At 40.4% G+C, this 27,100-nt stretch overlaps 1 protein-coding gene across 5 annotated transcripts in view; it reads right to left on the reverse strand.

The window, feature by feature from the left end:
* The window catches only part of fli1 (Fli-1 proto-oncogene, ETS transcription factor), a 63,730-nt gene extending 38,694 nt beyond the window's left edge, over positions 1–25,036 (reverse strand). For 2 of the 5 annotated variants that reach the window (XM_080732204.1, XM_080732201.1), the window contains exons 1-4: positions 24,968–25,036; positions 22,124–22,210; positions 7,030–7,241; positions 5,540–5,694 (exon numbers count right to left, since the gene is read on the reverse strand). In XM_080732204.1, the coding sequence (XP_080588330.1) occupies positions 5,540–5,694; positions 7,030–7,241; positions 22,124–22,162 (406 nt within the window). In that variant the 5' untranslated portion in view covers positions 22,163–22,210; positions 24,968–25,036. Of the gene's footprint in view, positions 1–5,539; positions 5,695–7,029; positions 7,242–17,325; positions 17,417–17,444; positions 17,500–22,123; positions 22,211–24,967 lie in introns of those variants that run through there. The other 3 variants (XM_080732202.1, XM_080732205.1, XM_080732203.1) reach the window with 3 other exon arrangements.
* Positions 25,037–27,100: the final 2,064 nt, after the last annotated feature.

The following is a 27,100-nucleotide window of genomic DNA, read 5'->3' on the forward strand; positions in this document are numbered from 1 at the left end:
TGGCACACGCAATATATTGTTCTATGTGGCAAACCCTATCCATCTGGCACCTAAGAAGTAAGCAATTTACCCCGAGTGAGAGGACATTATGCTCTCATAATGTCCGCAGTGAGGGTGTTATCGGACGAGGCGCAGCCGAGTCCGATAACACCCTCACTCAGGACATTATGAGAGCATAATGTCCGACCCCGAGTGGTAAATAGCTTTTCTACCACTTTTTCCCGTATACATGAAAGAAAACACATAGTTGTAACTTGCAAGGATCTTAAGTTACAATCATTATTGCCTATAAAACTTCCGCGAGACAGCAGATAGTTCCACAAACAACATCTTCTACTCACCAACAGATGGCGCCAACTCCATACTAATCCATGCGTCTAGCTTACAGCTAAGCTAACGTCAGTTAAAAGCACCGTTCCGGCCGTAAATAGAGGCTGTTCGCTTCCAGAAAGGCATAGGTTCAGAGAAAAGGGGCTTTAAAGTTGGCGGATTGCATTGGATCCAAATAAATCGGCGACGATAGTACGCACGTTAGTAAACATAGGACCGCTGCGACCGTCATTTGTTGGTGGGGGGAAAGGTGTTCCGACTCCCTCCTGAAGTCCCCGGATGCGTTCATCGCGTATTGATCTTGGAAATGTGCCTCATTTGCATGTACATCCGGGCATTTCACACATTCCGGCTATTGTGCACTCTAAGAAAGAATTCTGTGACCGAGTAAATAGCACTATTAGAAAAAGTTATATTTACTCAATAAAATCACTGAATATCATGTATGTGATTGTTTGAGTAGGTCACACCAAACAAAATGAGTAAAAATCCAACTGTTCTTTTTGAGTTAGATGTACATATATTATTTGAGTTAATTTCATGAGAATAAATTAGTATTTGACCAACTGATTTTATTCATGAATTATACTCAATTTGTTTTGGTAATTTTCCTTCATAATATTTGAGTATGGAGTACTTATATGGATCAATTTAAAAAGACCCTTAATTATTATTCATTCCGACTTAATAATCTTTCATCTCTCACAACAACTTAAACAATTGAGTAGATATGACTAAGATTCAAAATTGTACACAAGGGTTCATGGGAAAGTTCTACTGGAACATTCTGTCAACAAACAGCAGCAGCACACATCTTCTTCAACAAGAAACCTGGAGAGTGTTTGCAAATATTGGTAAGTAGATTTACTGTATCTTTGTGCATATAGGCTACACAAATGTATTGGGTATAACTTATGTTCTTTACAAAGGTTTGCAGCTAGTTAAGGTTACAGTGAGAGGAATGTGCAAGCCCTCTAGTCATTGTGACTTTTTGCATTTATTACAAGCTATGCACAGCTGCATACAATGGTGTGTACAATGAAGATAAAATGCACAGGTATAGGCCTACATTATTATCTACATGTCTTCTTTTTTACTCTCTTCCCCTCATCTCTGTCTTCCAGGTTAGTGCAAAGTTCAGGATGATCACCACACTGAATCTTGAGCCAAAATGTATGGCAATGTTGGACTTCTATACCCCCAAACTACTGTCCATGTTCCAGTCCAAGAAGGGCAGTTTGGGCACAAATGAGTATTGTACTTCAGGTATGAAACTTTCATTTACTCTAACTGCTTTAATTATATTTCACCTGGCTAATGACAATAATTACTATATTAATTTATGCTAAACTCATCTTTATCCCCTGCAACTCTCTCTCTCCTGATTATTCATTTCTAAATGTATGTCTTAATAGCTACTAAGGACAGTCTCCCAGCTTCCGTTGCTAAAACTGGGTTGTGGAAACAATTGTATTGCCAAAGTTTATGTTAGTTATGAAAGTGCAGTCATACTTTTTCTTTATTGTTCAAATAATTATTTTTCTATTCTGCAGAGAGGAATCCCCAATCAACGAACACGAGAGGTCATCATCCGATGTCTCATCGACCATCTGGAAGAAGATAGTGTCAAGATCAAGGACTTTCAAGTTAGTAAAATAAATGTTTTGACGTTATAATGTCATCGTGGATGAGACCATCACATGCAAAGGAACAGCATAGTGATGTCCAGAGAATGAGGTTGTGACATTGGCTGAATGGCTGTTGCATCCGTTGCATGTCTGGTCCAACTGATTCAAGATTATGCCCAGGGCTGCATGTGTGGAGACAGCTAGGATTGCTCAATGTGTGTCTGTGTGTCTTGTAACATTTAGCCTGAAAGTGAGCTCTAAACAATTATCTTCACAATGTGTGCAGGAAGGAAGCTGCTGGTGCACCTGTCAGAGTAGAAGAGAAGTTGACAGAGGAGGTGATGATTAAGATGAAGATCTACCTGCTGCAGAACCAAGAGGACTCAATGAATGAACCTACTGATGTAGGTATTGTGATTAAGGGCATCACTGCCCTCAACAATCTTGGGGGTCTGCTGCTATCTGTTGGGACTGTTCTATGCCTTTAATCTGAGATACCCCAAGAACCTCAGATATGGTCTTGAGATGTTCCAAAAAGTACTAGTTGAGTTGGATCCTGGACACCTTTCAGCCAAAGTTCAGAGACTGAAAAAATGTCTGCTTGCCGACTACTGTTCAGCAAGATGCTCTCAGAAAGTGGGTATAACCTACTGAAAGTGGATTTATTGTCAAAACAGCATTTTTGCAATGGTATTTGTTGCTGATAGTAATTAGTTAATGTAAAGTGTTTGTTTCTGGTGCATTCGAGTCATAATGCAAACAGGTCAGTTTAGCATATAGACATTACACGTGTGCATAGTCAATATGTTTAAATGTTGAGCTACTGTAAATGCTTATTTATTATTTCATATTCCAAGTTGTGATTTTCTTTCATGCCAAATGGCCTCTGACTGTCTTTAATGTATTTTGTGGTTATGACTTACTGTTCATTTGATGGGCTCATTGTTCTTATGGTGCATAATGTTTGACAGACTGCTTACTTACAGTATGCACAGTTCAATTAGAGGTACTTATATACAGTATTGTGAACACACACTGCTCTTTAGTAAACAGAATTTTAAAAGTGTCAGGGATACCCCTTTCCTGATCATTATCTTTAAACATATTGTTTTTGCAGGCATTGTTGCATGTAATTTACATACTAAAGTATGTTGAATGTTCATACTTGATGTGGTGTTACACTGGTCAAAATTAGTTGATTAAAAACATAATTATCTGCATAATTATTTCATGTGTATTCATTTGACATCATGTACTCCTGGAGTAAAAGGTAAAGTAAATGAAAGGGGTAAATGGTACTATATGAATTAAATCAATAAAAGTAAATGAATAAAGTAAATGTGACATATTTGTTTTGTTAAATCATACTCTAATATTCAATTAGATCTACTTAATATTTCAATGTATTTACTTGTAGTCTTTTGTGGCATTGACTGAATAATTTAATTATATCTACTCAATTTCTTTAGGTCATTGTACTCAATTTTAGTTGTTAATAAGTACGTAAAGGTTTTGGTTACTTTTACTCAAATTAATTGAGTATCATCTACCTGATTTCATAACAGTAATATTTACTCAATATTTTTGAGTGTAAAAATGTTTCACCAATAAAATTGAGTAGAGCCTAGTTTTTGTTTTTAGAGTGTGGCCTCATTTACTACTGTTTTAAGCCAATCACAATCCAGTATTTGAACACGTGACTAGAAAAAGTGGTAGAAGGCGAAAACAAGCCATATAAAACTATCTGACAATTCTGTTTGACCCGAGGCTGTTCAAATCATGTCTGGAAAGCAAACACGAAGCTCACCACCGCTAGTGGTTAAGGAGTGGCATGGGCTGTATGTGGTGAGTTGTTAGGCTAATGGGTGGCCTTTTGCACAGTAGTTTAGGAGCAACACTTGAGCCGTCCTTAAAATAGAAATTACCAGTGGATTTTTAATGTATTAATTACGTGGTCCTCTTTCTAGAGAGAGCACGTTCAATTGTGTTGTATTGAAAAATGAACCTGGGTAGCTGGTGAGAAATAAATAAATAAACAACCTTCAGCCTCTACTGTTCTAATATTATTATGTGATGAAGTGGCGTCACACAGGGGGAAAAGTGGGACTGAGTTACTAGGGCCCAAGGTGGAGGGGCATTAATTATTTTATACGTTAGCTATTGAAAAATAGCAGATATACAAGCTCACAGCCGTGCTGCGAGCTTGTAGATCTGCTATTTTTGAAAGGTTGTTGAAAAATGTGTGCAAATCTTTGAATATATGTATTTTTTAAGCGAACATTTTTGCTTCTGGTGGGGGTCACTGGAACAAAATATTTTGAGATGGGGGTCCGTGGCCAAATACATATCATTTTGGGGGTCCTTGACATGAAAAGGTTTGAGCACCGCTGACATAGAAACATAGGTTTTTTTTAAAAAAACTTAAGGATTTGAAATATTCAATGACACACATTTTGAAGATTTTTCAAAAAGAGCAGATCTACAAGCTCGCAGCGCGGCACTCGGTGCCGCGCTGTGAGCTTGTATATCTGCTATTTTTCAATAGTTAAAGTACCCATGGCCCAGAATTTGGTGCGACGTACACCCCTGACTGTTTTACTATTGTTCTGTGATGTAGGTGAGATTCAGCTGCATGGAGTCTATGATAAAAACGTGCAGAGCTTGTGCAGACAAACACAGGTCTTTGCCGCGTGCATTTTGATTTGCTCCCTGGGGTGACCTAAAACACTGGAACAAACAGCTTTCACCCGTGCCCCAGCTAAATAGAAATGGGAGTCATAAAACATTTACAACATCTCCAGGTTTATACCAATGGAGAGCAATGCCTAAAGTCTGAATATACAGCAGCAGTGAAAAAAAAGGTATTGAAGAAAAGTGCCGGGAACACGTTGCACCTGTACAAATACAGTATGTAAAGGGATATTTACAGACGCGCTGGTTTTTTAAATGCACAGTATTGTTACAGACTGAGATCTACTCTACAGAAAGTGCTACCTACCTACTCTTAATTTTAACATTGCAAAGAAAAGATTGGATAATAAGCCATTTAAGCCACCGCCGCCGTTAATAAAATATACAGACCGGATGCTTTATGATTTTGAGAGGAACCACAGCCTTTTCCTAAAATGGAACGTCATGTTGAACCACTTTCAACCTGACATCAAAAACTATGAGAACACAACGTGGCGTGTTGTGAACTTGCAGATCCGCCATTTTATTCAAAGTATTAAATAGGGATTTTAGTGTTTAACCACTTGAACCCCATCATCCATATTCTGTGGGGAACGTTTGTTTCTGTGGGCTATCTTGGGTCAAGAGATTTGTTTTGATCAACGTTAGCCTGTTATCTCTGCTATGACACCAACATCAATACAGCATGGAATTGTGGGGGGAGAAATCTCATCCCAACGATTTTAGGTTTTGGGTCTGAGAGGCTAAATCTCATCAAATGGTGGTCCGTGGCTCAAAATCTCAAATGCCCAATAAATAATAGGCCGTGATATGAAAAAGGTTGAAAACTACCGGTTTAAGTGGCTAAAGTGTTTTAGAATAACATTTCCATGGCAGCTGCAGGAGCTTACCTGCAGGGACTATGACTCTCCTCTCGTTGGTGGTCATGTTGGGAGGAGGGGCATTCTTTTCATCCATGTAGTTTCCATAGTTCATCTGAGATGTGTCATTGCCCCCCACCAGCTTATTGCATTTACCCACACTACAATCCACAGGAGACTCCCTGCTTTATAAACATACACACATGTACGCACGCACGCACGCACGCACGCACGCACGCACGCACGCACACACACACACACACACACACACAAACACATGGTTAGTTATAAGACCTCTTATAGACTGACTCAAAAATAAAATCAGCTGTAAGTGCAGACAACAGTACTGTATGTATTCCCTTCATCATAGTTTTATGTCCCATTCCTATTATTGCTTTAAAAAATATCAGTTAAATAAATAAAAAAACACAGAACTACATTAATGTGTTTAGGATGCCATTTGGGTTTAGAGATGATTTGTATTCATTTAGAATAGATGAAGTCACAATACAATTTAGGGATCAACTGTGGTCAGCCACTCCTCCCACACTATCAGTTCCCACTACAGGCAGAATGGATGAATGTAAAAGTTATCCACTGTAAAGAGAATCTGCTAAATCAGTGGTTCTCAAAATGGGGGCTAAAACGTAGTTAATATACAGTAATCATTTGAACAACCACTTTATCCATTTATACATTTGCTATTCAAAAGCAGATCAGCTTGCTATTTATTATGTCCATGAATTAAATACATAGGGCTTCCAATGTAAAAAAGACCGTAAAAGGTCTTATTTGGGATGTTCCTTATAGGCAGGGTGTTTAACTGTACTTGTACTGTACTACATTTCATTGTATTGACTATACTTATACTGTTCTCCATTTTTGTCTAATAAAATAATCTATCAATCAATCAATCAACAAGTTGTGAGTATGGTACATCTGCTATGTTTTAAGTTTTTCAAAAAATGTTCTGGGGGGTCCCTGGTACAAAACTCTTTCAAGTGGGGTTCCGTGGTCTAATATGTGTACATTTTGGGGGTCCTTGACATGAAAATGTTTGAGAACCACTGTGGTAAATGACAAATGACAACTCCTACAGTATAGCAGCTGCATTCATAGTAGTATAGTAACATCCATATTTCAGATTAACAACACAACACCATACCTCAGTGGTTCTCAAACTTGGGGTTGGGACCCCAAGTGGGGTCCCCAAATTATTTTGTGGGGTCCCCAGATGATTAGCTCAATAGTAAACAAACCAACACCATCTGCACATTTCTAAAGTGACAATTTAAGGACTTTCAAGAACGTTTTATAGCAGATCTACATGCTCACAACGCCTCAATATTCATCTGTGGAACCGAGTCACATTAAATGTAATACCTACAATTCCAAGTGCTTGTCAGGTTGGGGGTCCCCAGTTCAAATATGTCTATTTCGGGGGGGCCACGGCCTAAAAAGGTTTGAGAACCCCTGGTATAGTAACATCCATATTTCAGATGAACAACACAACACCATACCTGGATCCGTTCATGTGCTCATACTCTCTCTTGACGTTGACCCGGACTGGCTGGTTGATCCACTCTTGCTGTGGGGGTAAAGGGTTGATCTTATGTGTCTGTCCGTAGTCCTGGGTTCCAGACGCAGTCATATCTGTCTTGGGGAGAGGAGCAGCAGCAGCGTATGGAGGCTCAAATAAGGACTGGTCTTCACTCACTACTGATAGCGCCTCCTGTAGGTCAAAGAGGGAATATTTAGGATTTTTATAATTTTGTAGGCCTACACAAATGGAGAAGACAAGACAAAAAGAAAAAGGAATACCAATCCGTTCGCCCATTTGGCCGTTCGTCCAGGGTGTCTATCCGGTGTAATATTAAAGCGTTAACATTAAAACCTAAGTTTTCAAATAAATGTAGTGGAGTAAAAGTACAATATTTGGATCCAAATATTTGGATCCAAGATTTAGTGGAGTCAAAGTGAAAGTATTGCAAACTGGAAATACTAAAGTTAAGTAAAAGAAGAATACTTCAAAATTGTACTTTTGCACAGTTAAGTACAGTACAGCCCCACTGAGCGGTCAGAGCGGTGAGCGTGAGACCGGCGGAAAAGATTTGGGCAAAAGGATCCGTTAACAGAAAAAGTAGGCTATAGTAAATATATCATTGCTGTCGTGCAAATCTTGTGTCTCCATATCTCTGATATAATTGATACCCTACTTCGTCACACAAGAGTGTCGCACGGGAGAATTGTGGATCTAAAAGCTCATAATGGGTCGCAGCGCGGCACGTCCTGAGCTTGTAGATCAGCTATTTTCTCTATTTTAAAGCTTTTTAAAACAATATTAATAAAGGAACGATTTCGGACATACAAGGTTTCCACCAGACAACAGTGATATATAACATCAGTGATGGTCGTTCTGATAACCTCTACAAGTTAAAGGGTTGGTGTCAGTATTGTCATCGCTCTATTTAAAAGGTTGCAAGTCAAAATTGAGTTAAAACTCAGAAACTTCAGTGGTCGCGGCTTCGGTCTCTCTGTCGGCACAAATCAAAAACCTGTGATCTCAAAACTTCAATCTTTTGTGCGTTTTTTGTTTACAGCAATTATGTGCAGTTACGTGTCATATCGCAATCTGGCATCCTAAGTAGTCTGTGTATACAGTGTTCAGGCCTATGTAGCAATGCTGACTTCCTGTTGATGTTAGCATGACTTCAAATATACCCACAATCAGGGGTGTCGCACTGGGCCCTGGGTCCAAGGATTCAATGAGGGCTCGGTGCCGCTTTGTTAGCCTATATATCTGCTATTTTTCAATAGCTAAAGTATAAAATAATTAAGGCCCCTCCACCTTGGGCCCTAGTAACTCAGTCCCCCTTTTCCCCCTTTGTGACGCCCCTACCCACAATATACCGTAATGGGCTGCTACATGTAATCCTGGCGCCTGCTGACTGATATATTGGTATCTGATCTTATTGGCCAATATCTGCCTTTTGGAGAGATATATCAGCATTTGTTCTATTGATAATTTACCCATAAAACTGAATTTCAGCAAAACAACAATAATGATCGTCTTCAAATATGCATGGCACCTTTTTAGAATAACGTCCAAATGTTCAACCATGCTATAATAAGTAATCATTAGCAACTCATTTATCATCAGTTCTCTTTCCTTGTGACTTAAAGCGTGAATGAATGAAACAGCGCCTGTCGCCTGACTTGCAAGGCTACTTAAACCCTATAGTGTTGTTGTTGTTTTATCCATACGTAGCATCAGCTCACATCGCCTTTACTCATCTCTATCCAAAGCTTCTGTCACCCACTTTAACCGTGTTTCCCTTAGCAACTCAGACCCCCAGTCAGTGGTGGACATTGGACAAAGTACCCCATACCAGCCTACTTGAGTCAAAGTATATATTTATCTTGATACTCCTGGTCAAATATTACTCAACTACAAGTGAAAGTTCCTCAAAGTTGTACTTGAGTTAAAGTACTGGAGTAGCCTACCTGCTTTAAAGAAATACTTAAAGTTGTACTATGTAACTTTTTTTATAAAACAAATCTTAAAATTCTCCTAACTATTAAATCACAAAAGTTTTAGAAGATCCGCGCCGTGAATTTCAGCCTGTAAAGCCTTCTCTGTATGTAAACTGAGATCCTTGCCGTGGACCGGATCTCGCGCCAAAATTGCGTCATCACACTACCGGCCAATCACAGCGAGGGTTATACAACTGCCGGCCAATCACAGCGCATCTTGAAGTGGGGTCGCTATGGCAGCCATATTTGTTGTCGCCCGTTTGTACCATCCCTTCTCTAGGTAATTTCGCCTACCAGGCAGGGTGAAGGAGTCCGTATCTCTGGAATTACTGAACGCACAGGAACAAGGGACCCCTTAAAAGATAGATCTCAGCGAGGTGGAGGCAGACGCGGGGGTCTGAAGGTACGAAAAACGTCCGAAAGACGCGGACGCGACCGCGGTTTGCTATAGGGCTAATGACCACTAGTTGGGCATCTTACACAGTATGGCTTTAAGTATTCAAAGGTACAAGTTACAAAGAACATTTTATTAGTATTTCCAATGCTTTGCTAAATTAAAATATTATTAAATATTAAAATATTTCTTGCTCGGGATAAGGAAATCTGGAAGTCTCAGTTGGAACTGTTACCCCCGCAACCCGATTCCGGATAAGCGGTTGAAGATTGGCGGATGGATGGATGGATATTTTCAAACAATATCAATACTAGTGAAAATAGCTGCTCTAAAAGCTCACAACTCGTCACATCGCTATGCGTTGTGAAATTCACTCTGCTAGTTTCGCTATTATTGAAATAGATCTTAAGTGGTTTATTCATAACGTACCTTTTCCCTTCCTAGAAAATACAGTACTCAAGTAAACGTCCTTTGTTACTGTCCACCTGGGGTTGCTTATCCTTTATCCCCGCCCTCTGTACCCCTTCGTCTACCATAGCAATGGAAGAATGGTTGTGAGCATGTCGATCTGCTATGTTCTGTGAAAGCCTTCCTGTCAATAAGGATGCTGCAGGGGTTTAAGGAGTTCACTTCATTTCTCAGGTACAACATATAGTTTAAACGTTGCTCCATAATTGAAGAGTGCAAAACAAGATTTTGAACAAATAGTCCAATATCACGGATTACGGGAGACATCTTCACAGATAAAAAAAATATATATACAAATACTGTTTAAAACAATTACACGCAGCTGTAATAACCACAATTGGTGAGCTGAAATCTGAACCAGTGGTTGCATTGTCTCTGACCAATCAGTTGTCAGCAGCATTACACGTCACCATAGACATTGCTTCAGCCCTGCTTGTCCCTGCTGAGACTTCAAGGGAACGGGCACAAGAAATAGTACCTGGCTTTTTACCTGGCACCAATGCTGCTAATGGCATAAAATGTGGTTAGAGACGGGGCATGCTGAGCTGCGACTATATAATATGGAAAGTGCCGAAATGTTGAACAAAGACCCCAGGGGCCTCTATACTAGGGATGGGACGATAAGCGATATCGTTTATCGTGATAAAAAACACTCACGATAATCGTATCGTAGAGATTTAATTTATCGTGATATCGTCCTCCGTCATGCACTGGGATCAATTCACCTTTTATTTGCCGAGCTGCGTATCCGGTACCACTTAAATCCTCTATAATTGGTTATAGAACTTATAATATACGTACTTGATATATTTCACTCTCTATCAAATGTCTTTGCCAAAAAATAGCCGCTCTACAAGCTTTTAGTAGGGTTAGGGTTAGGGTAGGGTTAGTATGCGAATAGTCGAATATTCGACAGGGTTAGGGACATTGTGAAAATAGCCTACATGCTCACAACGCCTCGCAACGCGAGGGCATGTAGATCACAATGTACGGTAGATCGCATGTAGATCACACATGACTGACCTGTGAGGTCAGACATGTGTGATGTATGCTATATATGTAGATCTGCTATTAAATGTAATACCTACAATTCCAAGAGCTTGTCAGGGTGGGGGTCCCCAGTTCAAATATGTTTATTCTGGAGGTCACTGCCTAAAAAGGGTTGAGAACCCCTGGTATAGAGCATTAACAAATTCATCCACTGGGGGCATTACAACTCATTCTTATGACTTCCTATCTAGCCAAGCTTTATAAAATATATATGTTTTAAAGACAAAAAAAAAAAAAAAAAGGGAATATCCGACTTCGGTGAACAACGTCGAATAGTGACTTTGATATTCGAATATTCGAATATTTGGTGAATGCCCTATAGACGCTAGGGTTCAAGTGGCCAATTATCAATATCTGAACCAAAACTCTGCTATGGGTCATGCCCTGCTCCCAGTTGTACTGTCCTGTCTAGACGTTGGGCTTCCCTCCTCAGAGCAACACAGCTGAAGACTCAACAGCAGCACAAGGTCACAGCTACACTGACCCCTCTGCGGCAGCTCAGCTGGAGCAATGTAAGTTTATTAAAGAAAACAAACGCAGCCACTCTGGGCTTGGCTAGATACTCTGTAGCTCCCCGCGCACTCTTCCATCTAATGTCTTGGAAGCAATGCGTGGATTATACACTCGAAAGATCACAGATCAAACACGCTGATCTGATCTCAATGCACGACATTCAAGACAATGCCAATGTCACAATTAAGCTCTGAGATGCAATGCATTGTTGTGCTGGCCCTTAGTGCCCTGGCTGGGCCTGAATGAATGCTGATTACTTGATGAATCAGTCTTTGGTAGTAATCCATCGGTCAAGCCAGAAAATGACATTAAGATTGAGTATCAAGTGAAATCATTACAGTTATAGCCTTGTGTCAGGGATTATGGTTATTTTTGACCCACATCTGGGTTCGATTGAATATGATGGCACGGCTTAGACCGAGACGAGTCTAATCCCTGAAGATTGAAAGGTTTCATTCCTAAATGGCATATATCTGTTTTGAGAATAATCATATGGTAGTTGATATGCATGGATCAATATTTCAAAATTCAATTTTAGTATTGGGCAAAAATAAACTTTTGAGACATTAATTTTAGACTTTAATTCCATGCCAGCATATTTTGTAAGACCGACTTTGCCATAGTTTTTAAATAATGGAAACTATGACCAATCTTATTGAAACAATAGTAACAGTCAAGACTGACACAAAGGTCCTCCATGCATATTTGTCAACTTTGTATGAATATTAACGGTATTCTGAAAGAGTAAACAGTACCAGCGTGAGGCAGAGTTAGGGATTTAATTTGTTCTCCCACATATCAAGTTAGATCATATTGATCTGGAGATCCACATAGGAACGGCAAAGCTCCAAAGTGGATCTTGGACTCCATTATAGCCTGTGAGGTCAGTCATGTGTGATGTATGATTCCAAACGTGGGAATGATTTCAGACCGATTTGAATCCCATTGACTTTGTTCATTCATAAAATTATCGAAGTTAAATATTTCAAAAACATGTGAAAATGCATGGAGGTAATACGTTGGCCTACAGGCAGTGTGTACAAACAACCAACACACAGCTCTCTTATAGACACTAGCCTCCGTTGGAGCCATACAATGGTATCAAACACGACACACATGCACATCTCCTTTTATGGGCCGTTCTGTCCGTGACGTTAGGTATCTCCATACATCGAGTTCCGTGCTCATACAGACCCCCATACGGACACTCATATGGACATAGGGACCTACACACAAAGCCAGGCGTAGGAGCAGTTAGCACCGCTCAAAAACACAATGATTATAAACTAGAAAAGATGCAATTGGAAATTACAAGTGTGGTTGCTTGCTGACGGTTGCTGATGTGACTATATTCTACAGTAAGCTAACTGTCATGTGAAGCTCGACCAATTGATTTCCACTCCCATGGATTACTTATTGATTCCCTATCCCGGACAGAAGTCTGTCAGTCTGTCAATTTCCAATGGCAGCGGAAAAGTTACCCTAGTAATAAATAAAGTTTCCCCAGGACTATAATGTGTTGCCCTGTTATGCAACCACACTAACTAGAAAGTTGCAAATGGAAATTGCAAGTGTGGTTGCCGACGTGACTATATTCTGCAGCAAGCTAACTGTCATGTGAAGCTCGACCAATTGATTCCCTATTGATTCCCACTCCCATTGATTCCCTATTGATTCCAACTCCAATTGATTCCCTATGGATTCCCACTCCAATTGAGTCCCTATTGATTCCCTATCCCATTGATTCCCTATTGATCCCCATTCCCATTGATTCCATCAATTTCCAATCGCAGCGGAAAGGTTTATCTGGAGGATGAGGAACCGAATCGAACAGGGCCCATTCTACTCCTCCATTGAACTCAATGGACTTTTGCCGTTACTCTAGAAACAATGATAATAATAATCAATATGAAATAAACATAAATAAAGAGTCAGACAAGAACTATGATCTAGTTTATAATAACTATTTGTTAACATATAGGATAGATATTTTAAATGGTCAAATTGTAGGACTGTATAAGCAGAATAAGGCTTTACAATTTACACTAAATTGATATGTCGTAGATTGGTTTCTGCAGGAATAGAATAGAGTTGTTGTGAGGTTTTCCACTATGACCAATGACACATATGACTCAAACTGTTCTGATTCATAAAATGTGCTGATCAGAATGTGCAGACCAAAATATGTCAATATAATAATATTAAATGTTCATCTTCTGATAATGATGACATTCTAACAAATGCTTCCTAAATAGAGAAGATGGGTCGGTGCCATAGCCACAGTCTGTGAAATGACAAAGAAAGACATGAAGTGATCTAAGTCAGGGGTCTTCAACAGGGGGTCCGGGACCCCTAGGGGGTCCTCAGAGTTACTACAGGGGGGCCGCCAATTCTTTGTGATAGGATCATTATTTTAAATTAACAACTTGAACCTCTCGCATCCCTATTCTGCAGAGAACTTTAGCCACAAATAGCAGATCTACAAGCTCTCAACGCCTCGCGCTAGAGCTTGTAGATCGGCTATTTTCTGCAAATAGGTTTGGTGTAGAGGTAAAACAAAACAATCTATGAATCCATCTATGAATTAAACATTTATACAATATGTAGTGGGGGTCCCTGACTCCCTGCTTCATCTCTCTCTCAGCTAAGGGGTCCTTGGCCTGAAAACGTTGAAGACCCCTGATCTAAGTGAAAGAAGAGAAAGTGTGTCTGATTGTTAATAGTTGTTCAAGGCCCATTCTATGGCAACAATATACCGCCTCCTGTTGAAACACTCTTACCCCACAACTGGCATTTGTTATGAAATAAATGAATTGCCTGATATATTTTGCCTCTGAAAATACAAGGGCTGATGTATGTCACACCAAATGTGATGTGTATTTTTAAGCTGTAAAGGTTGAGTTAACATGTTTTAACTTTGAGAATTATGGAATAAAATGAACATTGTCTTAAGGCCTATGGAATAACAATGTTCCAAAAATGATTTAGTTCTAATAAGCCAGACAGAACATTCAACATGTTGAGTGTCGGATAGTTTGGCGATTGTACTGTTTTATAAGGATGTGATATAAGAATGGGATATCACTGCTCTTGGGTTCACTAGTTGGAAGTGTAATTCTAGATCAGTTGTTTTCACAGTGGGGTTCGAGGACCCCCAGGATTCCATGAGGAGGTTCCAGGGAGTCCCCAGTCAAATGAGTTGTATAATTTTGCTATAATTCAATTCATTACAAAACTATAACAACACAAAAAATGAACGTGCCTATTCTAACATGTTTCAATATCACCATTAATTTCATTTAAGCAAAAACACATCAAACACGTCATCAACATGTTTGATATCAGGTTCCCTTGGACGAAATAGGAGTCCATGGCCTAATGAAATTCAATTTAGAGATATGTGGCCTGCAAGAGTAGAAAGTAACTTCTCTAATCATTGCTATATAGACATTTTGAACTTTCCAGTGATTTCATCGCTGGGGCCATCATAGCCTGGACACTGGCAGCAAGTATTTCACTCTATCTGAGTGGGCCACACCAGCTATAGCCTGGACGATAAAGCATGGCATAGAGAGGGAATGTCTCAGCGCTGGCCTGATAAGGGAAAAGCCAGCTATTATGACTGTTGCGACGTTACATCTGCACTGACATATCAGCTTGCGCAATAGAATTCTTGATTGGCAAGTGGCATGTGCCTATCAAGATTACAGAGAAGCTTTTAAAAATAGGAGCGCTGAGCTTGTGAAGAGCGGTCTAACATCAACAGACAGAGTGCCAATTTGGTATGTTTTCGTTCCAGTATCTGGTGAACACACACACGCACAGGCTGCCAATGGGGAGGGTGTGATAAAGGATAGAGATCCAGTCAGTTGATCTCATGCAGCTTTTTCTTTCTCCTTTCCTACACAGTAAAATCCTGAGTGTAAGTTTAACTATTATACTTTTGTAGTCTCTCTGAGTTACAAATGGATAATTTAGCACAGCTTTTACTATGTATGATGTAGCACAAAGAGGTATTGATAACTATTGTTAAATAGAGGAATACACAAAGACACCCGCTGAGTGACCCGGCTTATTTTCATTCACTTATTTCAGAAGCAAAAGAGAGAGAGGTTTATAAGATCATTCTTGTCAGAGTATAGCTAAGTCTTGTGAGCATTATGTGAGTGTGACACCTGCCGGGGGGCCACCTCTGTTGTGCTGCTATCAGCCAAGTCTGTGTGTGTCTTTCCAAATGCGTCACGAGTCACGACGCAGACTGGATGTATGTGTGCGAGGGGGGCTCAGCATCCAGACTGCACGTGCATCTGTTTGGCGTTCACACACACCCATCCCGCAGGAGCGATTCATAGGGGGTGCATTCCTGTCTTTTGTTTGAGGAGGAAAAGGAAACCTGTCAGGAAAAGATTGTGGAGAACAGGAAACTCTCATGGCTGGAGAGCCCTTCCTTTTGGCAGAGCTCGGTCTGAATACAGTTTGCCACCAGTCATTTATAATGTATAGAGAAATTGATTACATGGATTGTCACAACTTGTTGATCTGACTCAAACGTTGCGGCTGTAACCGTTAAGTCCATGAGACACGGCGGAGTCACGTCCACCCAATTGATATAAAAACAATTAGACTGCAGTGGTTAGGAGAAGAATGAGGGAATTTAAGTGACTATTCAGCCTGCCATTTTTGTCTAGCCAACGTTTACACTCTTCCAAAAGTTACACCACACCCAGCCGCCACAGACCCACCACTTTAAATTTCCAAAAGAAAACAAGCTCCCTTCATTTTTCAACAACAATAACCCCCAAATACAGATGTGGCATTCTTGTAAGGCTACACTTGTTGGCTGGCAGACACGAACTGAGGACATCGCACAGCACTATGAAATAATGGGGGCTTGCCATTCAACATCTGGTGGCTACACAGCCACGATGCATCTGGAATTTCAATGTCGGGGGACAGTAGCCAGGGCTAATATAGACCAGCGCTCTTGAACTGCTAACATGCCATTTCGAAATGGCTGTTTAACTACATGAGGGCTAAGCCAAGGTATGATTGTGAGGGTTTGTGGTTTGAGTGTTGCAAACGAAAGGAGTTACAATATCTCTACAATTTCCTAACGACCGTTTTGCTAATAGTTTGAGAGTATATGGCAACATTAGTTGCTATTCAACGCTGATTTTCTAAACAGTGGGTACATTTCGGTTATTATTAAAAACAAAACATCACACATATATATATTGTTTATTTTGAATATAGCAAAGCATCTTAGTTTAGACTCACGACATCCCTGGACCCAGCCGGGCAGCATGCCACACCACTGTTGCGCAGCTCGACACATAGCGAGCGAGCGGATCTAACGGTACATATCCGACAACTGGTGTTGCTCAATCGCCACAAACCAAATCAAACGAAAGCTATACAAAAAACGAATCACTGTTCCTATATGTAAAACAACGTATACCCTGGCTAAAACTTCACTTTACGTGTGGCGTCGTAGGCTATTGTATGAGCCAAAATAGCCTCTCCGTTATGACATTCCAGACGTGCGTAATTGTGCGCTCGGTCCTAAAAATCCCAAAACGTGACCGATTTAGCCCCAAATCCGAACGGCGGCGGTTTCTCACAATAGCGGGGAGTTTGTTGTAAAGGGAAGAGGAAACTTTGAAAGAAAGAGGAAAGAAGAAGGAAATCTGGTTACCGCTCTCCGACCGACAGAAAAAGCCGCTCATTGTCGTCAGATTGGAGGTTCCAGCCTCGCAGACACACAGGCACAGACAGCAGCCCCTTGCTAAAAGGAGGCGCAACACAACTCCGAAAAGCAATCTCTCATAAACTCCTACACCCCGTTCTCCACCCTTACCTTAATAGTTCCGTCCATTTTGCGCAATTTTCAGCGGACCCCAACAATATTCCAAACATGACACGCTCCTGAATTAATTCCAGACCCCGATATGTCGCCGAGAGAAAGAGACAGTTTACCGGATGGTTTTTTTTTCCTCCTAAATTTGGGAAGTGAAGTCACTGCTGTTGAGAAGGAAGCTGTGTGTCACTGAAAGCCCTGCCTTCATCGCGGCGGCACCAAAAAAGCAGGATACTGTCCCAAAGAGATAAGCAGGCAAAACAATTGAGTGCTCGCTCCGCCGCAATGTTTTTCCTCGGAAATATTTACAGGATGGCTGACTGCGTTGTGCACAGCCATTGCTCTTCTAGCGTGCTGGTGGAGCGTATTGTTTTGTGTCTTTCTCCAAGTAATACCACCACCACCACAGGCATCGTCGAATGGCTTCGGCTTTCTTTTCGATAAATGCGTTTATTTCACCGCAAATTTGATTTGGTTTGGGCTACAATTCCGCTGAGGTTTATTCGTTTGCGGGGCATTCCTGGACAGTAATGTGATTCCGTGATGTTTTAGAGTGCGCTCTTGGCTCACGCCTACACACAGACAGACTACACCATAGACCAGCATCTGGCCATGCCTCCATCCTCCACTAAACCACTCAAGCCACTATATTGCATTCAGTTTTCTTACCGTGAAAATAGAAATGAAATAAGTTCCACTTTTTTTTTTTCCTTTATAAAGTTGACATAGCCTAGGCTATGTCAACTGACAGGCCTATGACAGGCCTATGTTTTCTACAGCGCACTGACAACTTTAAATCAAAGGAGAGGAGAAAAATGTGAATGAACTACCTGTTGGCTGGGGATTGTTGCAACCTTGTCTTTTTGTTATATAGCTTTGCAAGCTGCTGTGAAGTTTCCCAGAAACACCATTAATAAAAATCCAAGCGTGCGGCGGTGCCCGTACTGACGTCTACTGACGGTCTGCTCTGCATGTGTGCGTCTGCTGTTTGCTGTTCGGCACGGGACTGAATGGATGGATGGATGGATGATGGAATGTATATTCTCCTAACTATGGCGCACACTTGGAAACAGAAAGGAGTTCCACACTATTCTTTGGAACATAAATAGACTCCCTGGGATATGGCTATGAATTATTGCCTGCTTCCATTTGGAAAGTGGCAAATGTTATTTTCGCAGGAAATTCGCCCCCACTGCCAGGGGTGTGACTGTGTAAGGTTATTGTGTTACTGTTATTGTGTTGTTGTTGTTGGTATTGTTATTACTAATAATAACAATATAGTTATTACTATTGTTATAGTCTATAGCTATGGAGGCCTGTTTCGTAGCCCATAGGGCTGTGTCTGTGACTGCCACGAAACAAAAAATCCCCAGTCCCCACCCCCACGATGGTATTTTTTCCCCCTTTCCCTCTACCTTACGAAATTGCCCTCATCAATTCAGGCACAATTTTAGCAGCAGATGCTAGACACAGAGCCAGCTCTGAACGTGACCAGACCAATGGGGCTCTCAGCCTGGAGGAGCGGCCTCTGAGTGACCAAACAGAGACTGCGCCGCAGCCCGACTGACAGACGTGCCGGCCTGTCTGCTTTCGACTTGGGGGTCTGTTCTGGGGGTAAGAAGCCCCCCCTGAGACCCCCACATCTGGATCCTGCTAGGGGTCAAGGCTTCTCCTGCCTGAGGCCAGTTCAGACTCGTGTAATTAAGGGAGACACCTTGTTTAACTCTTTAGTGGCTGGTTCATTCTGCAGTATAGAATTCTCTGCTGTTTTCATATAGCAGCTCGTGTTTTATGCCGCTGATGACTTATTTATATAGAAAAGCCCAAATAGCTTCGTATAAATGTGAGTCGTTGTCCTTTGTGAATATGGCACCATTCTCAACTGCTGTCTAACAGCGGCGTCATTTCAGAAACATGGCAACATGGCAACACATGGCAACATAACTTAGCAACAGGCACGATTACAGTTCATTTTATTATTTCCCCTCCTGTAGCCAAGGTATGGCAGCTGCCATAGCTTGCCATACCCAATTGACGCCTCTGCTGTCTAAAGTGGGATATATGCCTATATACATTATCTGCTTTCTTTTACCAAATCCGAATAGGTTTTTCACAGCCACAACGTCACAACTTCACCCAGTGAAAATACTCACACCCGGCTCAAAACCGTAACAATTGTTGGTTAGGCAAAGGAAAGGGGAGGGCGCAGGGGTCCTCCACGGCACTGCCACGACCATAATGAATACAGCGGTAACAAACATTTTGGAAGGCCAATAAACAGATGCAAGTCGGTTTACACAGTGAACCACAGAACATCTGGCTTGACACTGCTAGACAGCCAGACATTTCTTCCTCTGGCTATACCACGAGCCAGTAGCTCCTCTGTCTCCCCATTGGGGCAGAACGCCAGAAGTGGGCGGACACCGCTGAGGTTAGGTTCATCATTGTTACGATTGTTAGGCCTGTCGTTTCTCATCTTAATTTGTTCCGCTGGAGGTCTGCGACACAACTGCAATCATAAGCGTTTGCTACAGTAGTAATATGATAAACCATACCTGTTTAGTCCATCCTTTTAAAATTAATTTGAATTGATATGTTATTTAAATTATTGTCACGATTTTTCGAATTCCAGGCACGTGTCATAATCTTTTCCATTGGGAACAGGCGCTTCAGCTTGTATTATATTCCAACCAAATACCACGGTATTGATCGGCCTTTTAAGGTTCTTCATTAGACCTTTTTAGAGTTCTGGTAAGTCCCTTCCTTCTCACAGGCAACAAGACAGCCTAAGTCAAAATATTGAGGGCAAAAAAGTGGAGTCTGCTGCACATAAGCACGAACTGTCTGGCCCCTTGCTTGAGGCCATAATTAATTTGAGATTTATTTTTATTGGAGAGCTCCAGTCTCGCCTGGCCTTAACCAAACAAAACCAACGCTAGACCGTGGATTCGCCTGAATGGAGCAGAATATTTCTTTAGAATTTGTATTGAGGCCTGCCGCACTCTGACCAATATTGTCCCGTTTAAGTGAAAGAGTGGGATTTGCACGCAAAATGCCTGCACAAGCTGGAATATTTATGATGGCCATATTTGAGCCAGACAATTTGAATATTTGGCTGTAGGTTACAAAATGACAGATCTGGCAAATTTTCACAAAGACGCATTTCTCGTGGAAAAGATCCAACGTTGAGACCTGAAAAGCATTAAAGACCGCCTTGTGTCCCTCCTCATTGACTTAACTATCCTCTTATTTGGGCAGCAGAAAGACTCATTTCAAAGCATATTTTCTCCTAAAACATTCCTTGCTATTGAACTCTCTCAAAACAAATCAGGAATTGTTCATAGCCCCAGTCTGTGGCCCGCTGAAACTCAAGTCCCCGCAGCGGCACAAACGCTGTGTGACTGTATGAAAAGACTCCTTATGCAAAGGGGCAATAAGTCTTCAAAACATAACAAGTCGCCCTTGGAAAAATACGTAGATTATGATTTTATTATGAATGGCTTGCTGTAGCACAATGGCTCATTTTCTTGAAGAAAGTCCTCTTCAGGTGATCACGGTTTTTGTAAGCAGCCCCATTGAAAGTAAATAAAGGAGCTGAATGAGTAGGCTACACTATTCTGGGTATTAATTTAACTCTGATGGTGTAAAAACTATCTGGAACACTCTGAATTTTGCAGTGCAGGCTACTGAGGGTGTCAGCCAATATAAACAGACTTGGAACTTTATTTATTCTTCTTGTAGGCTAAAACCTACAGCATCTTCGAAGTTTGTGGTTTCATATCCATCTTCTTCTGACAAAAAGGCCTCAAACCACTCATCCTACAGGAATTCTATGCGCCAAACGATTCTATGCACCGGTCTTTATAACGTGAAAAACAGATGTCCGCAGCTATTGGCTTTGTTTACATTCCAAAGACTGAAAAAAATTAAGAAATAATAAAAAATCCTCCACCATGTAAAATATATGATAATGAGATCTGACAACTCTGGGCAGAGGACTGAGAAATCAAGTGATCTTGACACCCTGCTAGAGCAACATTTCAACAAGCTGATTGCAGTCGATGCAAACAAACATTTTAAACATGACAGCCTATCACAACGAGGAAGAAGAGGGGAAAACATTTATCATAAAGCCTAAACGAATAGGAGGGCCACTGTTATGAATAACAGGATATTATCATTTATTGTTAATCAGTTAGGCTATACATATGAACAGTGGGGTAAAGTAACTAAGTACATTTACTTAAGTAGGCTACTGTACTTTACTTTACTGGAGTATATTCAATGTTCAGTACTACATCTCATAGGCAAATATTGTGCTTTTACTACAAGTATATGGAAACTTTATAGTTACTAATTAATTACTTTGTAGATTTTGATTATTATTACAAAACATATACATTAACCACTTCAGCTCTGTATATAGGCCTACATTTCAGCCATTTGAAAATAGCAGATCTACAAAGTCACAATTGTGAGATTGTAGATCTGCTATTTTCATTTCTCTCTTTTTTTTCACCTTTTTTTTCAACATTTGAAATATTGAAATTGGACATTCTGCACAATGAGTACTTTTACTTTAAGTACTTTAAGTAAATTTTAATACCAATACTTTTGTACTTTTAATCAAGTACATTTTGAATTCCAGACTTTTACTTTCTTGCAGTAAGTATTGATACCTTTACCTAAGTAAAAAAGGTGAGTACGTTTTCCACCAGCACTGCACTGTAGGCTATATGAAAAGATGAGAGGGCCTATAAATTCCCTCCAACATTACCTGATGGAAGTGCTGTCTTACCTTGACGTAAGACGACGTGTCAGGGACAGTCTGAAACATGTTCACGTGACAGCCAGGCCCAAGTGTGCACACTGCGTTCAATGGGCCCTATAGGGAGAAGAGCGGGGGAATTCATTGATTGATTGAAGACTTTATTAGAAGTTTGCATAGGAAAAGTTACAGTTTCATGACAGTACACTGGTACAAGTTCAAATAAAAGGAGATCCTAAAAAAGCACAGCTTATTTACACAGGAAACCATTGAAGTATCTCATATAACATTGGATGACAGACGGATAGAACACAGTACTATGCAGTATAGATCAAACCTATTAATCAAACATAGGCCTATTAATTGAATAAAACCAACCTTCTTCAAACGCATATAGGAGGAACCATAGAACTTATAATGCAAAATATAACATTTGCCTATATTATAATACAAAAGCATATAGCTAATAATAATACTTTATTGGTTTAATATTATTAATATTATATGCATTGTCAGTAATTAAATGCATAGTTTAAATACAAAAAGCTAAACAGTGTGCCTTGAGGTGAACGGAGTTGTCTTGTCGCACAGTGGCCCCAGAATGTAGACTCGCCTAAAAATATGACCACAAATTTCCGCCCACTCTAAAGGCCAATATAAGGCCTTCTGGGAGGCTATTTTAGCCAGATGTTTTCATCCTCGAGTTTTACTGGTGAGGTGAAAACTCTAAATGCCTGTGATTTTTTTGTAATGCTTTTAAATAATATAACACAATGTGTTTATTTATATGCCTAGGAAATAGGCTATACTGTTCTCTTGGGGGGGAAATATAATGTATTATTCCATAAGAGGGAATCCACCGTCCATGAAAGAATAGCCTTATCAAAATGTTGATTGCAGGCCTAAAGCAGATCGAAATATTAAGCTTCAGATATTGCAGTTTTGTTGAGCCTTTTATGGATGATTCTTCTACCCCCTTCGTTATAGTCAAAACATGAACAAAATGTAACTCTATATTAGCAGCAGAATAGGCATAGCCGCAGTAGTAGGACTAGAAAGCATTTAGCTACAATGGACTCCATACTGGGAGTGTTTGGTGGTTTTATGAATGAATAGCGTTCCATACAGAACCACTTCCACCAAAATAAAAAAAGAAAGGTCACATTTGGTTCACGCGTCACTGTAAGGTTGACACAGTAGCCAATGGGCCTAACCTTGAATCATTCGAGACACTATAGTATTTTACTGGCCAGCTATATTTCTTTTGCCTTTGTTACACGTTAATAATCTTATACGAACAACATTACACCATTAAACTTTCTACAATGGTTGGATATCTTGGATTACTTTAACTTGCCCAACAACAGCACAGGGCAGCGCAGCAGAGTGAGCTCAGCTCCATCCATCCATCCCAACCCCCATCACGTTTTCCCCCTAAAGCTTACCACATATTGAAGCACTTTTCGCTTTAATAAGTGCAGCTTACAAAGTCTAGGGTGAAAGGGCAGTAAGGGGACGGTGTCTTTAGCCCTTCCTTCAGTACGCAATTATCAAGAAGGCAGTAACAAAACATTCCTACTATCTAGAAAATTACATGGGCTCTAGTTAATAGCAAACGAACACACGCACAATCCTCAGTGTTCGTTTAACTCAGATAGTGTAGAAATGGACCCAAGTGGATACATAAAGGGTAGCCTGTCTGCAATATTGCAATAAGTGCAATATTGTTTCTAAATGTTTTAAGCATGACAGGCAGACTTAATGTGCTTCCATCCTGATAAAGAAACCTGAACGCTCCGCATCCATTTGAAAAGTTATGCAGGTAGATGATGGGAGGACATTGGTGATGGGGAATGAGCATGTGATGTTAACTTAACATAAGTGTAGTCTATAGTCTAGCCAATACTAGCCAATATATTAGGCCTTATAACACTAGCACCAACAATAGCCTTAACACACACACAAAAACACCAAGACGACTCGTGCACATGATCAGCGGTTTAATTGGACCACAATTCCATTTTATAGTGCAATTTCATGTTTTGCTGAAGTGTTGTGCTCACATGGATGCCTGCCCCTCTCTCTCTTTCTCTCTCTCACCAATGCACCTCGCCCCATGCATGCATGATACATTATCCAGCGGGGATATTATGAACATGGCACGATTTATAATTGCAGTGGGGGACCACTGTTTTCGTCTTTTCGCGGCTCCTGCAGGCAAACGTTGGGCTCGCCTCATAAAGTTTCCCAAATGCATCCAATTTCTAAACGGTAAAAGAGCATAGAATTCCGCATCTGCAGCCAATTAGGCGGCTAGCGGCTCGGGAGGACTGTTGAATAACTGCATGGACCTTCCTCCGAGACAGCCCGTGGGCTGGGAGCCTCTAGTGTTACATTTTAAGCATCTTACCTTGCACGAGAGCGTGCTGTTATCCATCATAAATGAGAGTGGACTGATTTCAACTAATCTATGCGGGGGTTTTTCGGTTCTTTAACTTCGACTTGCCCCTATATATAAAGTTAAAACTAGGAAAATGGAGCGGGCAGTGGAGACTAAATAAATGGACATTCCCAATACAAAACGCGACTTTAACACAACGAGGTAAATAAAAAAAGACAAAATAGCCCTCAATAAAACCAACGCAATGACACGGTGAGAAATGTATGGCGGATGTCAGTTTACATATCGATATCGCCGTGGCCATGGCACCGAACCAACCTTTTTACGAGGAGTGAATAGCTTTCACACCGACCAAAAAAACAAGAGGCAATGATTTATCATCTTCAAGCATGCACATCAACACCGACATGAGTTTGCCTCAGCCTATACTGTAAGAGCGAGCCCAAATCTAAACGTTATTTTTTCTCACTCACCTGTCGTTGTTATGTCAGTCGCTTATTCTTTTCGATTTAATTATATTCCGCAATTTAAAACAATTATCCCCGTCTAAACTAAGTCGTCACCTAAGATGACAGTAAGTTATTTTGAAAGGGCGTAAAGGAGCGCCGGGTGTATGAATGGAGAGGTTTGCTATAGATGAGAAAGACCACCAGCCACAACCAATGAGGTGCAAGAAGCAAACCTCCCCTTGCCCGGAGTGTGAGAGCGAGCCTGAATTAGGAGTCCATTGAACCATGAAATAAGAGGGAAACGACATAGGCTATAAAGGGCATCATAAATCAGCTAAAAGTGTTGTGTTTTTTTTGGACAATATAAATATGTTTTTCAGAATGTTTTAAATGAAATTGCTCGGCATATATAAGACTTAATTAGCGCTTGATGGCCATGGCACCTGCTGCTTGCTAATCCTGAAGAATGTTTTGAAATGTGTTAATCACCAGATTATTGTATTGGGGTTCGGAATAGGCTATATTAATATGGGACTACTGACTGTGATATGTAGGCTATATGATATGATATGATATGATATGATATGATATGATATGATATATATCATATAAAAACAACACATTTATGAATAATGAAAAATGAAATACCTGGAAGAAAAGTAAACTTTCAAACCATTGTTCGTTTCATAAAAAATAATTAGGCTATTAAGAAGCTAATGAACGCATTAGCTCGCATGCAGGGAACAATATTCTGAATATTTATTCCCGAGGACGTCTTATGAAGGTTTGCAGCACCACTGATGCTTAGGCTTACAATCAATAAGTGACAATTCTCCTCCTTAGTAATAACGGGTCCCTTAGGAATTTGCCACAACAGAAACACGCGGATCTGCGCTTCGTGGCCCCGTGACAGAGACACGCGTCTCCAGTGGGTTTGTCTTTTCCTGTCCTGTTGACCCCACTCAGTTCACTAACTTCATTTCCTTCGCAGCGCCCTCATCTTCCACCCAGGAGTCCCTCAAAGGATGTAGGCTAATGCACGGCGAGGAGAGTTGCCCATCCATGACATTTTATTGCCTCATCAAGGTTGCTATTTCACGCAGAGCAACCAAACCATATGAAATAGAGAAGCAGCCCCTGACGTTTGGCATCAGGTAGAGCAGATCAATGTGAAGATTTGAGTGGTGTAAAGTAACTGTAAGCAGTGGTGGATAAAGTACCCACATTTTTTACTTAAGTAAAAGTGTCACTACTGCAATGTAGAAATACTCCATTACAAGTAAAAGTCTGGAATTCAAAACGTAGGCTACTTGAGTAAAAGTATGAAAGTATTGGCATCAAAATGTACTAAAAGTACCAAAAGTAAAAGTACAAAAAATGTTTGAAAATAGCAGATCTACAAGCTCACAACGCGTGACCAATTTATAGAACAGGGCTAAAGTGATTAATGTATGTTTTATAATATTATAATTTATATCTGCAAAGTAACTAACTAACGTTTTCAAATAAATGTAGTGGAGTAAAAGTACAATATTTGGATCCCAGATGTAGTGGAGTAAAAGTAAAAGTATTGGAATTTGGAAATACTCAAGTAAAGTACAAATACCTCAAAACTGTACTTAAGTTCAGTACTTAAGTACAAGTACTTAGTTACTTTACACCACTGATATAAGTACTTAAGTAGCCTATACTGTACTTAAGTACAATTTTGAGGTAGGCCTATTTGTACTTTACTTGAGTAGGCCTATTTCCAATTTCCAATAACTTTAATACTCCACTACAATTATATGAAAACTTTAGTTAGGCTAGTTACTAATAGTTGATTTTTATTATTTTTTACAATAACCACTTAAACCCTATAATTATACATTTCGGAAAATAGCCGATCTACAAGCTCACAATGCGTCGCGATGCTCTCACATTGTAGTATAGGCCTACTTTTTCCACCACAGCCCATAAACCCTCAGCTATTAGGCCTATTATCCACACAGGCACAAAATGTCATCTGGTCAAATTGTGGGCTTTCATCATTTGCTAGACGTTCTGTTTGTTACAGCACACATCCTAATGCAATGATTAAGAACAACAACATCCATGATGGTGTTCCCAGCATGAAACAATGGACGGAAATCCTAGCATCCGTTTTCTGAAAAATGG

The sequence above is a fragment of the Nannobrachium achirus genome (assembly GCF_963921795.1).
Source record: "Nannobrachium achirus genome assembly, chromosome: 8".
Classification (NCBI taxonomy): Eukaryota; Metazoa; Chordata; class Actinopteri; order Myctophiformes; family Myctophidae; genus Nannobrachium; species Nannobrachium achirus.